The sequence below is a fragment of the Pleurodeles waltl genome, chromosome 4_1 (genome assembly GCF_031143425.1).
Source record: "Pleurodeles waltl isolate 20211129_DDA chromosome 4_1, aPleWal1.hap1.20221129, whole genome shotgun sequence".
Taxonomy (NCBI): Eukaryota; Metazoa; Chordata; class Amphibia; order Caudata; family Salamandridae; genus Pleurodeles; species Pleurodeles waltl.
The window spans coordinates 483,809,812-483,824,692 of NC_090442.1; the positions used below are offsets into that span (position 1 = coordinate 483,809,812).

Here is a 14,881-nt window from a genome sequence, read left to right on the forward strand (position 1 = left end):
GCTGCTCCCCGCCACCAGTCACCATGCTGTGCTTGTTGCCGACCTTTTGTGTGGTTGGGGATGTGGGATCCAGCGTCTTTGTGGGTCACGGACCCAACTGTCTAGCCAGTACACTGCCTCCTCCCAGCCACAGACTCCGTACCTTCCTAGTCTGACCCTTGCCCACCAAGGTCCAGTTGGCAGCAGGATTTGTCATCACCTGCCTCACTGGCACACCAGCTGGTCAGACAGGTAGGTTTTGCAAATTGTCCAAAGGGGCTACTCCCTCCCCTTCGAGACTACCCCTCTAGCCATGCCACCATCCTATGATCAGATGATGGAGGATCATCTGGCACTTCTCTGAGAGGAGGTTACGGCTCTCTTGAACAGGGAGCTACAAAGAGGGTCCCTGTGCCAGAAGTAAGTCATGGTTGTTATTTCCACTACTTTCTGATGCCCGAGAAGAACAGGGGCCCCCCGCCCTATCTTAGACCTTCGGTCCCTCAATCTGTTCATCAAAAAGGAGAAGTTCAAAATGCTCACCCTGGCTCAAGTCCTCTCTGCCCTGGACCCAGGACACTCTGGTAGCATTTGACTATTCCTATTCTGCCTGCCCACAGACGTTAATTGCGGTTCGTGGTAGGTCTCGGGCGTTTTCAATTGACCATGCTCCTCTTTGGCCTTACCAGCGCTCCTTGGGTGTTCACTAAAGTGAAGGTGGTGGTCGCAGCTCATCTGCGCAGGTTAGGGGTTTCAGACTTCCCCTACCTTGACGACTAGCTGTTAAAGGCGGGCTCACTTCAGGCTTTTGTCTCCCACCTCCAGACTACAGCGGACCTTCTTGCATACAATGGGATTAATTTTAAACGTGCCAAAGTCACATCTGACTCCCTCTGAGACGCTCCCTTACTTCCGAGCTGTTCTGGACACAGTGCTTTTTCTGGCCTATACTTCCAAGCCACAAGACTCTATCCTGGATTTTAGTGAGAATGACTCTGGGGCTGCTGGGACCATGGACTCCTGCATCTTGCTGGTTACACAGGCCATATGCGGGTTCTGCAGTGCTGTAGGAAAGTACCCTCTTTCTGGCATGGTTACTGTAGGAAGGTGTTTGTTGTGGTACCAATAGTACATACACCTTTTACCAGGTATCCCCTCTCAGTGAAATGTAGGCAGTGTCTAGAAGCCAGGCTTTCTAGAGTTAGCTGTGGATGGGCAGCCAAGGCTTATCTAGGAGACATCCAAAGCTCATGCAATACCACCACAGTCACACAGTACTTGCACACAAGAACGAAAACACTTGGTTGTACAAAAATAAAGGTACTTTATGTTTGGAACACAGTATCAGAAAATACTAGAGGCTACGCTCCAATAGGAGATATATATATATATATATTCGGTGGCATGTGTAGCTGCCGATACACATACTATGCATTGCTTCCACGATCTAGTGTTGGGCTCGGAGTGTTACAAGTTGTTTTTCTTCAAAGAAGTCTTTTCGGAATCAGGGGATCGAGTGACTCTTCCTTGGTTATACTGCATATTGGCGTCCAATCCACTGTTAGATTGTTTTCTTTCCGCTGTCGGGTTCGGACGTGTTTCCTCTCGCTCCGAGATGGGCGTATGGGCAGTCGTACTCATGTGCTGACCACCAGTGACGAGTCTATCTTCCTCCGAGTCTTTTTCGGAGTCGGTGTCTCGGATGGAAACTGCTGTCTGTGCCTGTTCTTCCTCCTTGTTGTCTATAAACTTGGTACTCTTCTACGCCTCTTCTACCTTTTGGAGTTGGTCGACAAAGAAGGAAGACAGGTCAGCACTGCAACACAGAAGCTGGAGAAGAGTTCCTGATGCATGCAAAAGGTGTCACATACTGGCAGCTGAATTGCAGATGGGTGTTTGTGAAGGATTTCCACCAACAGGCGTTGGCAGAGGCAGACTTGCGGTTGGAGGAAAAGTGGTGCTGCTGGGGACCAGCAAGGTCCAGGAGGGACTCTACCCAGGAGGGGGAGTCACGGGGGACCCTCTGCGTCACAGAAGGACCCCAGGAGCAAAAGCAGCACCCACAGATGTCACACAGGGCAGGGACACAGAAGTTGCTGAAGCAGCCCTCGCAGCACCACAGAAGTTGCTCCCACCCCGCCGGAGGACCACGTAGAGGTCCAGAAGTTGCAGGAAGGAGTGCTGTAGACTAGAGCTACACGCTGCCTGTAGTTCCCCTTGGAGGTGAAGCAACAAGCCTTGGAAGCTGCAAAGGACGCAGTGCCCGGGGGTGCTCTCTTTAGTGGAGTGGAAAGGACTTACCACCACCAAAGCATGACTGCTGGTAAAGAGGACCAAGGGAAACTCTCTGGACCACCACCCGTGATGCAGGACCCACGCCACTCAGGATGAGGGGAGATCCACGCAGCCGGTTGTCGTTGCAACCAGATACCTGTAGTTACAGGGTAGTGATGCCATGACCCCAAGGGACATTGGTGGTTCTTGTGCAGGCTGAAGAGCTGCAGTCTTCTGAGGACTCACGGCCAGGGAAATGTAGCAATGCTGGCAGGAATTCCAAATACAATGTTGCGGAAGGTCTTCCTCGTGGATCTGCAGCTTGTAGGTTCCTAGAGGGTCCAGACGTGGTTCCGGAGACCAGAAGTCTAAGCAGAGGTTGCAGAGGAGTCCTGCTGGAATCTTGCAAGCCGAATCTGAGGACCCACCCCAGAGGAAGACCCTATATAGCCCAAAGAGGGGGCTTTGTCACCTAATCAGGTAACTACCTATCAGAGGGTGCCTCTGATGTCACCTGTCTGGCCCGGCCACTCAGATTCTCCCAGAGTTCCCTGCCAACCTTGGAGTCAATATGGCAGAACCCAGGGACCCTCTGTGGTGGTGATGTACGGGGGAGTCGTCACTCCCATTTCCATTGTCCAGTTTCACGCCAGAGCAGGAACTGGGGGTCCCTGAACTGGTGTTAACTGGTTTATGCACAGAGGGCACCAAATGTGCCCTTCAAAGCAAAACCAGTGACTTGGAGAGGCTACCCCTCCTAAGCCAGTCACACCTATTTCCAAAAGGAGAGGGTTTCACTTCCCTCTCCCGAAGGAAATCCTTTGTTCTTCCTTCCTGGGCTTGATCAGATCAAGCAGCAGGAGGGCAGAAACCTGTCTGAGGGGTGACAGCAGCTGGGCTACCTGGGAAACCCTGTAAGACTGGTGATAGCAATGCTGGTGCAGGGGTGCCCTCACACACCGATACCTGCACCCTGCCCTCTGGGCTGAGAGGACCTACCATAGGGGTGACCTACAGTGACCTGGTGCCTTCATCTGAGGCTCTGCTTTATCAGCTGAGGCGAGATGTAACATCTTTGAAGTGTGTCAGCAGTAGGTGAGACTGTCTCTGACAGAATCTCGTGCAGTAATCTGAGCAATGGACCTCTCTTGACAAATGGTCAAGCGGTAGCCTCTAAATGCCAAGTCTTATCAGAGATTGGAATATTTAACATACATTTAGGAATGTCTGACATAGATTGTGCATCCAGGTGTATGTCCCAAAAGTGTCCTCATTAACATAAGGTGCAAGGATGTCAATTCAGACTACACTATTTTTGTTGTAATTCTGTACTTGCTCTCATTTGATGTTGAAATGGGGATACATAAACACTTGTTCCAGAGTGATATTGCATCAGGGGTTATGTCTGTCATTTGCTAAATGACTTGACACTTTCACGGTTCAGACAACATCTGCAACAAAGGCAGACGTTAAAATGATTCTGCATGAATTTGGGGAAAAATTGCTGACCAACAGTACCTAAGATGGAGTTGGAGCATACTTGAAAATTGTGTCAGACCCTAGGACTTTGCCAGGGACTCCTGTATGCCTTCCTGCCACTGGCTCTCCTGCTTTGAGTGCCGAAGAAACTGGGGGAACGTCCAAATCACCCTAGTGGCACTTGTTTGGGATAACAGAACGTGGTACCCGCAACACCTGAACATGATCTGTCCTCCAAGAAAACTGCTTCTTCAGGGATGATCTCTGTTGCAACAGAGGTTCAGCAGAGACATTTCTTGTCCTGCAGAATTTGTATCACCATACTTTGAGATTGAACAGTGGATCTTAACCTCTATTGATCATCCCACTGAGGTTGTTCCACAAAGTCGGTGTATGAAGTATGGCAACTGACAGCTAATTTAACTGAAGTTTTTTTTTTTGTTTGTTCTGTCCCTGGCCCAGCAAGTCCTTGTTCTGAGCATTGTTAAGGATTACTGATTGGCTCTTTTTGCTTTTTTGGCAGTTGACGAATAAACCTTCATTACATAAATCACCTGTTGTGATGAGATTTTTGAAATCTTTGCAACATTTTTTTTCATCAAGAGGCTTTAAGAGGCACCTTTAGAACTTGAACGTAGTCTTCACTTTTTTTTAGGTGCCCCCTTTTTGAGTCACTTTAGAGATTTTATTTCAGTCATCTGACGTTGAAGACTGTCTTTATCATTGTCATAACATCTGCTAGGTGTGGGAGTGAGCTGCAGGCTCTTTCTCTCAACCCATCTTACATAGCTATTGTACCTGCATAAGTTGGCAGTAACGACCCAGGTATGCTTTCAACCAAAATGTGGTCACTGTTTCTGTGTCCGGCAGGCTATTGTCCTTTGGCATTCTTTGCTCCACCTCATCCCTCTAAGGAAGAAGAGACACTTGACTTTTTGAACCGTAAAAAGTCTCTACGCTTTAATAGCAATTGCACCAAAGAACATTGAGTGGATGATCAACTTTTTATAGGGTTTTCTTGAGTGAAGAAGGGCAAGGCAGTGTGCAAAAGCAACATCATCTAGTGGGTTGTTCTCTACATAAAGATCTGCTACGCACTGGCAAAGGAGTAGTCCCTGGAAGCCATGAAAACTGGTTCCACCAGAGCCAAAGCTTCTCTCGTTGCACTGACATGCGGAGCGCCTGTACTGGACATTTGCCAGGCAGCTACGTAAGGGTCGGTGAACAGGTTCACAAAACACTACTGCCTTAACAGTCAGCCCTTCGAGAAGAGTGTTTTTCCTGCTGTGTAATGCAAGACATTTTAGTCTGAGTCTGTTCCCAGCACCACTGCCTTACAAGGTTCTATCATGATATCTGTTCACAAGCTGAGGATACTGTGATTGAATTAGCCATCAGACGAACAGGCTACTTAACATTCTCTAACTATCTTTCTGGTGCATACTTGATCTAACCTTGTCTTTCCCTGATGCAGACTGGATCTGGGCACTTTAAAGCAGTACTCCTGCAATCCTTTGTTTATATTTTACAGGGAAAAGCTTTCCTACACAACAATTCTCTTTATTTTTTGTTGGCTGACATGGCTGTTCTCTGAGCCTTAACTTGTTCAGTACCTTTAGCACTCCATTGACCTCTCATCCCTTTCTGGCTATTTCTTTATTTATAGCTAATGCTGATGACATGGAAGCAATAAGCTCTCTTGTTCCGTGACCTTGTAACCACATAAATTTCCTGTCCTCCAGTCACCACACAATGATAGCTCTCAGATTCTATTTTCTTTCATTTTCAGGAATGACTCTGACTTTGTCTTCTATTAAGGCCTCTCATATAGAAACATTTATTCAGAAAGTCTTAACTTGCTTCAAGGCTGTACAAAAAAGTAGTCGGACATACAAATGCTAAAAAGAAATTTACTTGATGAAGTCACCTCAGTCCTGACCAGATGGACTGGCCAAACATCTGGGTTGATAACGGAGATGTCCACAGTACAGCTGTTCTTATAAAAATAACATTCTTTACTTATCCGTTCACTTTTTGGGACACCAAGAAAAGGGTGCAGTATAATGCTTTCCATCCCACATATTTTAGAGCTGTAGGAACTTCATTGGTTCCTTGCATCATGTACCCTTTAATTGACCCCAGATTGAGTCCTGTCTATAGATACTGAAATCTGTTCATGGATTCTAAACATGAGTAGGCACATCCCTTTAAGTATACTAATTGTAAACCTAGAGATCTTTGTGTAAAGAAAACTCATTCCATGACATTGCAATTATTTAAATCTTTTAAAATCTCCCAAAAAGGATTCTGCTCTAATCATATGATACTCTTGTTCAGGGCTACTTCTGTTACTGCATGTTAATTTGGACGCCCTTGACTCCTCCATAAATGAAAAAATTTATTTCCCTTAGATCAAAATCCATAACTGGCATATGTTATACTAAGTTCGACATTGTATGTGTCTCCTTCTTTAACTTGTCCTTATTTGAGATAACTCTTGAGTTTTTGCTAGCTCTCAATCTCCAAGATCACTGAATCTGTTACATATTAGAGGTTTTTTTAAATGAGAAAATTTTACTTGGCTATATTGGGCATCTCAATTATTACCTTAATTTACCTTTTATATTTCACTTTTATTTCAGGTCATACCTCACTCCTGTCAGAGATGAGGAGTCTGAATCCCAAAGGAAAGCCAGGTCCAGGCTAGCTAGGCAGTCTAGAAGGTCAACACAGGTACGTTGCTCAATATCTTGATTTTGTACACCTTTCAAAAAATGATAAATATATTGCAAGATTTTGTTATTTGCGATATTTGTAATTGGACATCAAGTTTGCTATATATTTATCATGAACTGCTCGTGTGGCATACTGGTCTTAGTGAAAATGTGCATTATTAGTTGTTTTTCTCTTCACTTTTACATCTCCTAGCTTTTCCCTTCTTACGGACAGCAAAAACTAGTCAGTGTACTAAACTGGGCTCTCTTTAAAAGTGAAAACTCTGTCCTGTCAAAGAGGTTGTGCTCTGTTTGACCTCAGAACCGCTAAACGACACTAAACAACTGGAAAGGAGATGGTGCACCAGTAAGGACATAACCAGAAAGACCGCCTTCAGGACAACCCTCCACCACTATCACAGACAGACAAGAATATCAAAGAAAAAGGCCTTGGCCTCACGCATCGAATCAAGCTCCAATAGCAGCAAAGAACTCTTCAACATCGTCAAAGAATTACCCAACCCCTCTACTGCAACAAACATTACCCCCTCACAGGAACTCTGCGAGAAAGTTGCACAACATGATTGCCGGTATCTAGAGAAACCTCAAAAACCCAGCCCAAGGCCGCAGACTGCTTCAACCGACTAAATGAGTTCCCCTCCCGACCACCACCACAGACATCAGACTAACCGAATGGCGCCTGCTTGCCCCATGGGACACTGCCTCCATCAATTGTGTCCACTTAACTTTGTCCACTCAGGAGCCCCAACCGACCAATGCCCTCACCACACCTTTAACCACATCTTCAACCTAGGCGAGAATTAGCCACATATTCACCACCTTGTTCAACACCTCAATTGCCACAGACGCCTTCTCCGAGGACTAGAAACATGCAGAAATGAACACCCTACTTAAGAAACCGTTGGCAGACTCCAGTGAACTCAACTACTGACCAATTTCCCTGGTCCCCTTCCTGGCCAAAGTATTAGGGAAAAAAAACATCAACCAGCAGCTCTCCTCACATCTGGAATGGTACCTCCTACTTGAGTCCTCCCAGTCTGGATTCTGCAGCAACCACAGCACGAGATAGCCCTCTTTGCAGCTACTGACTGCATCTGAGCCTCACTGACCGGGGGCCCGACTGTGGCTGTAATCCTCCTAGACCTTTAGGCAGCCTTTGACACGGTCTACCACCATGCATCATCAATAGGCTATACAACATAGGAGCCCACCCTCAGATGGATAGCCTCTTTCTTCACTGGAAGTACGCAAGAAATCTGCATCGCCCTTCATCTCCGAACGTAAGGAAATCCTCAGAGTTCCTCAGTATTGTCCTATGGGAGGAAAAACAAATTCAGCAAAAAGGTACGCTCTGATCACTTAAGAGACCAATCTCTGAGATTTGAGGTGAGTATTAGGCAACTGTCAGGACCACACCAACAGGTCACTGTGGGCAGCACTGGGGCAGCTGGGTGCAGAGGTGTTATACGATGTTGCGTGTCCAATGTATTTCAGTGGCGATTGGGCTCTGTGGAAATAGGCTGCAGACTCTGGCTAGGATGCCAGTAGGGGAAACCAGGCTCTGGCTAGGAAGCTAGTCCGGGTAGGTAACAAAAGTGGGATGCTCGGGGCACAGGTGCACCTTTTGGACCTTTTCACCAAGCCCCAGGGGTGGTGGATGCAGGGATGTCCCTTTGGTATCGAGTTAGTTTGTCCGGAAGCACTCACGGTTGAGGGGTCTTGTGGTCTTAGGCTGCAGTTGTTGTTGTCGAGTCCAGGAGGGGTGACACCACAGTGGGCTCGAGCTCAGTAGCGCTGGGGGATGTAGTTGACAGCAGAGACCCACGTGAGATCAGGCCGTAGTCAACGGTTGTGGTGGGTGCTTCAGGTGTCTGGTTTCGGTCAACACAGATGCTGCGGGAGAGGGGGGGGGGCCTGCGTGCAGTGCAGAGGCTGCAGTCGACTTTGGGGAGTCCAGGAGTGGTAAAAACACAATGGGTTCAGACTCTATGGAGCTGGGGAACCTTGTTGGCACTGGAGCTCCACTCCCAATTGGGTCGGTGTGCAGTGGTGACTTAAGGTGTAGAGTCTTTTCAGAGCCGTCACCTTTATCTAGCGTTTATTGGGTAGGAGGTTTGCTGCTCAGGGGAGTCAGGCAGTCCTGTGTGTCTGGAGGCTAAGCTGCAGGATGAGCCATCTTTTGGTGCAGAGTCCGTCAAGGGTTGCAGACATGCCGGATGGGTTGACACAATGTCAGCTGCTTCTTTTCTCCATTTCTGCTGGTGTGACGCCGAAGTGTCCTTAGGCTTAGTCAGTCAAGGGGCCACCTAAATACTCAATTTAGACACAGTACAGGGAGTGTCGGTTGGCAGCCAGTTGGTTGCCTACCTTTAGGGTGACTACACCCTCTCTGTGACCACTTCCGTTGGGAAGTGGGCATGACCCTGGAGGTCTAATTCCATCCAAAACAAGATGGAGGAAATTAAAAAGTGGTGTCCACTTCAGCTTGTCCACCTTACGGGTGACACTGGCATGAGGTGGGCACACCTCCGGCATCTGGACAGAGAGGTGGGTCCTCTGTGCCATCTGGAGAGACCTGGGTTGCATTTCAAAGGCGGCTAGGCCTTTGAAGCTTTCCACCCTGGAATGTCCATCCTGCTTGGAAGAGGGGTCAACACCTCCACCCACTGAAGGCTTTTGTCTCAGAGGGGGGAGGGTGGGGCTTCTCAGAAACATGACTAAGGTGGCTGAACTGGTCAAGACCAGTCAGCCAGCACACTAGTAGTTGGTAGGTTTTCAGGGTGTACCTCTAAGGTGCCCTCTGGGTACATGTATTGGTAAATCCAACACTGGCATCAGTGTAGTTTCACCAATACGAGATGTTTGACACCAAACACACCTATCTTCAAAGCAGCTCATGTATCTGGAGAACTCGTGTTGGCTAGTGTCCAGCACACACATTTAAAATGGCTTCCCTGGTCACTTACTATGTCTGAGAACTGACAGACATAACAGGGGCATATCTGCAGATACGCCCTCTCATGAAATGTAATTCACTGTGCATTAAGACGGTAAGGCCTGCTAGAGGGATGACTTAAACATATTGCATGCAGTGTTCGGGGACATGGCACACAAGCTTTGTGCCATGTCGTGTTTTCACATTTGTCTGCGCCAAGACAGGCAGCCTGCCATGTGCTTGGTGAGGGGGCCTCTTAGGGTGGCACAATTCCTGCTGCAGCCTTTGGGGACCCTCTTCAGTACCCCAGGCCCTATGTACCAGGGGTACCATTTATTGGGGACTTACAGAGGGTGCTAGAGGTTTTGCCAATTGGGGAAACAACTGTGCAGTTTTGGGAAAGAGATCTGGCACTGGGGACCTGGTTAGCAGGAGCGACTCCAACTCGAAGCAGAAGAAACTGCCTATACTGCCTCTCACTGGTCATAGTTTATGGGGCGGGACAGTGATTCGATCCTTGGGACAGCTATGATATTGATCCCCCTGGTGACCCCTTTAGCATAGAAAATATCACCCTTCTAGAAGAAGCAGCCTGGGTGCTCGTCCACAAGTGAGCCATAGAAAGAGGGCTCCCTCACCAACGGATCAGTGGCATATACTCTTTACTTCCTTATTCCCAAGAAGGATTGCTTTCTTAGGCCAATCTTGGACCTCTGCCCCCTTAATCTATAATCCATTTGTATAATTTCCACATGACATCTCTGCAGGATATCATCCCTGTAATCTGACTACAGTGACTACATTACTATGCTAGACCTGAGGCAACTCCTACCTTCACATCCCAATTCATCCCGCTGTCGCGTAGGCTCTCATTATCCTAATGAGACTACTGGATTTTTGGGCGGCAAGTTCGTTCACAGTGTGGGGGACTAAGTCTAACCCACGGTGAAGGACCCTTGTCACCCCAAATCCGTGTGGAGCTCCGGCTAACTAGCAGTGCCTCATCTCTCCCAAAAGGAAGAGACAGTTGGGCAGCCGAGCGCATGACATCTTAGTGCTTCCCAGGGAAGTCGTGGTCACTCAGATCCCAACCAGTTCTCTCATACACAGTGTAGTTTCATATATAAATGACAAAGGCAGTTTGAGTTTTAAAGATTGGTTTAATAAAACAACTGCATTTTAGATAACAAGGTGTGAGCCGCAATAACCAGAACCATACAACACAGTAGGATTGAAATAGTAACGAGGAGAGTGAAACATAAGAATAATGCTATCATGGTGCAACTAGATTACGTTCTCTCTTCTAAGTTCTATTTTGAGCACAGCATGTTAAGCTCTAAGCCTGCCTTTCAGGTTCCCCCGGGAGGACATCGACCCTCATACCTGAGCAAAGGCCTGTGATCGGGATCAGCATCTGCAACAGGGCAGTCAGTGTCTAGTTTTGGGTTCCTGGTCGGAATCTCCCTCTCACGTCTACCAGGACTAGGAAGTGTTTTTATAACTAACACGCCGGTGTTCTAAGAAACGTCCTTACGTAAGAATCTGTACTTTCTATAAACCCTAAAGACTAAACTTCTACCACGTCTATCGGCAATATACCAGACTGTATCCTTGACTGAAGCACAGAGCGAGCAAGAATGTATTGTTTGAGAACTTCAGTGCTGAAGTAAGCTAAACAGTGTGATCGAAAATAAAACAAGACCTTGAAACTGGTTATTGTAAAATAACAGTGCGAGGCTAAATAAAATGCATCTAGGGCAAAGTGCACAGAGGCCTAATACTTAAAGCAAACGCGCAAAAAGCTACATTAAAAATGGCTACACTACACCCTTCCCTTGTCTGTAGAAAGTGGTTTAAGCTGAAGCAAAAAATGCCCTGCGCTAAAAGATAATTAAAACCTTACAGAATTTCAACAAGTCAAGAGGACACCAAAGCACATTAATCCTCAATTTAGAAAGAAGTCGAAGAGCCAAATTCATGTGACAGTGTTAATTTAGACCAGATCCAATTTAAGCAATGGTCATGGAAAGCAGGAGGTTCTCCACTTCGGCAGATGACAAGACCAGAAAATCCACGCCAAAGACTATCAAGGAGCAGGTGTGTTCCAAAGCCCCAGTGTCAACCAAGGCGGCATCCCTGAACAAGTTAATATCAACTTCCTTCAGGAAGGATATCTTGTAATCAGCCTCATGAAGCAAACGCAGCCGCAGCGCGCATGTCTGGGAATGAGCCCTCATCGGGAACCTCAACAGATCAGCATCAACCACTGGGGGGCGTTGCTGTGAGAGACAGACCTCTAGTGCATGGTCAAAAAAGCACCAATGGCACCGAAACACGGTCTGCACACAATCCAAAACCGGTCTGAATGACAGAGACCAGTCACACCCCAAATGTTCCAGGAGTGTTGCTCCAAAGTGCTGCATCATGCGTTCACAACACAGCTGCGCTGATGGGAGCGCCCACATTAGTCCTTGTTGCGGCGGGGCAGCCATTGCGGAAAAACAGCAACAGCAAAATGCCAGCTAATAAAGCCAAAGTTATCGGAAATCCCCCTAAAATGCTTTCGAAAATTGAATAAATAGCTGAAGGTATTAAACCAAATATGGAAGAGAAGGTGTGAACGAAACCAACACCAACGGCTTTGAAAAAATGTGCCAATCCAGCCGTGCTGGATGCATTAAATTTACATCCCACGAGTTCACCAAAGTGGCTCGGAAAGTTTGTATTTAACAGGGACTGTATTTCTGCTGATGACCTTGCCACCTGAAGTGCGTAGGTCTCGCGTGCAGATGTAAGGGCCACATGCTTTTGAAATAATAAAGCCTTTAGTCTACTTAACTTGTCAAAATTCACCTTGGAAGTAGCAATGTGAGGCCATATACCCGCTACCTCCCTTAATTTAGTGGGGGGAAACAACACATTCCCGCAGCAAGTAACGGCCTTGTTGACAACGTAAACTATTCCGGCCCGCATGCCACAACAGTCTTCACTATTGAGGAGGACGTAGCTGCCGTTTGAAAGCACCTGGAACGTGTGTTTAATCAAGGGGACTGGAACTCCCTTCAGACAGCAAGCCAAATTCGCAACCGAGGCATTACATGCCCCATGCAAGGACAGATGCTTACAAATCATTGAATGGCTGACTGAAGTTTCACATTCACTACCGCTAAGAAAGACCTCTTTCATGCCATTGAGGCATTTGTACAAGAAGGGAAGCGCCCACACTTCATGGATGTAACTATCTCCCAACTTTTCATATCTGCCTACCGGAACATGTTTCAAACAAGAAGTGAATTGTAATGTAGAAATAGGTAGATTAATAACCCTGTGTATCAACCACTCAGCAGACGGTATTTCGTCCACGGTAAAAGGCAATCTTTCTAATTTCTCAATGTTGAGCATGACATAAGTCGCCTCCTTCTTAGCCATTAGTTGTTGTTGTTAAATTAAAGGAAAAAAATATCTCCCTGGCACTGATGTGCTGCCATGGAACGCGACCTGCCTTCAATGTCTGAAGAGTCCAACCCAACTGCATAATGGACAGAGTCTGACTTTGTCCATGATATAAAGAAGACATATCAGATCGTATAATGTCTATAGCAGAAGAAACAATGTTGTAAATTGTATATATTCGGTCGGACAAGGTATGAATTCTATTATCCACAACAGCTAATGCCTTTTTCAAAATTTCCTGATCTATTTGCCTTAACTGGGCTGCAGCCTCCTGTTGGGAAAGTTTCCATATTTCATTGTACACTTCGTACAAGAAACGCATCCTACGTGGTGTCTTCGGCCTGACAAAAAATCTTGCAAGTCAGTGTTATTAGACAGGAGAGTGAGATGTGTCTTGACTGCATCTAGTGAGGTTGATCTTAACCATTGTTGGCACAATTTTCCCACACTATATGTAGTAGTTATGTCAGCATGTTCTGGTGATATATAGTGTGGGTCTGCCGACTCGCCCTGAAACCCCCTGATGAGGTGACAAAACGTTGATGACACCCGTTGGTGTCTATAGGCCACAATAACCACCCGCCCGGACGTGTCAATGAAGTGTTAAATGTACCCAGTCTGTAACCTCACTAAAAGTGGCATTTATGTATTTCTGCCAGTTATTAATTTTTGCAGGGACAGGTATACTAGGCATGTTCAATTCTCTAATCGTTGCGAAGCCCAAACAGCTAGTCTGTTGTACTTTTTCATTTAAAAAAAATCATTTGGACGGGAATGAGACATGCTCTAAACAATGTTTCTCTACCCTTTGTCTGCCAATCTTTTGTTCTCCAAACACTTTTCAAATCAACATTTGACCAATATTCATAACCTTCAATCAACAGTCGGGAAACAAAGGAATCTGAGTATATGAATTTTTCGTATTAATCAACAACATTTGCTTATCTTTAGATGGAGTTAACTTAAAATAATATGACTTAGCATTCATTTGATGATGCCCAGAAAAATACGTAAATTTGTCAGAATACGTTTTGGAAGTCCCTTGCGGGGGAATCGGGCAATGTTCCCATTGCGTATAGTCAAATATCGTTTTTGACTACTTGCTTTATGTATAAAATGGTGCCCATAACAATTATAACAAAACATGTCACCATAATTGTTTTTGGAATGGTAAACATTTTCATAGACAGTATAATATTGTAATTCAGTCATCATGGAATCAATTGTCTTCACATCCCAATCATCAGATACAATGCCAGGTATTACGATATCATTCATAGATAACTTTAGGACATATGGTATTTGAATTATCTCAGTGGGACCGTATATATCAAACCTTACTTTATCCCACACAGTCCCATCTGGAATTGGCACTGCAGAAATGTTCACAAAGGACAAGTCTCTTCGAACCTTATGTGATGAAAAATATGGCTTCAACACCTCCTCTACCTGTTCAACCGCTGATCTCTCAGGAAGAAAATGATCATGTATCAACAGAAAAAAGGTAATGACAAACCCTATCCAGAGAAAAAATGTTGACATAGTCAATAAGAGACACAGATAGTTCCAAGGAAAAACAAAATACGTATCTTTAAGCCAATACATCAGCTTACGTGGACCTGGGTCAGTAGTTGAAGAGGCAAACGAGTCCGATAGACCATCGTTGTTGTTGGCAAAGTACCTAGAGGCAGTTCGTGTAAAAGGTGTTTCCGTATTCAACAGAGGTGTTGGTGTTTCTCGCGGTGGTACACTGTAGATAGCACCATCCGCAACGTCAGTAGTCATGGTGACTCGATCAAATATTTCTAAATTATTTGTTGTGAGTGGAACTAAAGCGAGATCATCATCCACCCTCCCCAAGCTCGGAGAGGCAATAGTGTTGGTATAGATAACTTGGAGCGGAACATCTTCCCCCAGTAGTGAGAGGGATTCGTGAACTACTGGATGTTCCTCTTGGTCTGCTGTGCAGAATCGGTCACATGTTGTAACTTGACATTGTCAATAGAAACAAAGCGATTTTCTTTGG

General features: G+C 46.0%; 1 protein-coding gene across 2 annotated transcripts in view; it reads left to right on the forward strand.

Moving 5' to 3' along the window:
- PPP1R12A (protein phosphatase 1 regulatory subunit 12A) overlaps positions 1 to 14,881 on the forward strand; it is a 1,050,482-nt gene that overhangs the window by 476,883 nt on the left and 558,718 nt on the right. For both annotated transcript variants that reach the window (XM_069228775.1, XM_069228774.1), the window contains one exon: positions 6,375 to 6,465. In XM_069228775.1, the coding sequence (XP_069084876.1) occupies positions 6,375 to 6,465 (91 nt within the window). The remainder of the gene's footprint in view (positions 1 to 6,374; positions 6,466 to 14,881) is intronic.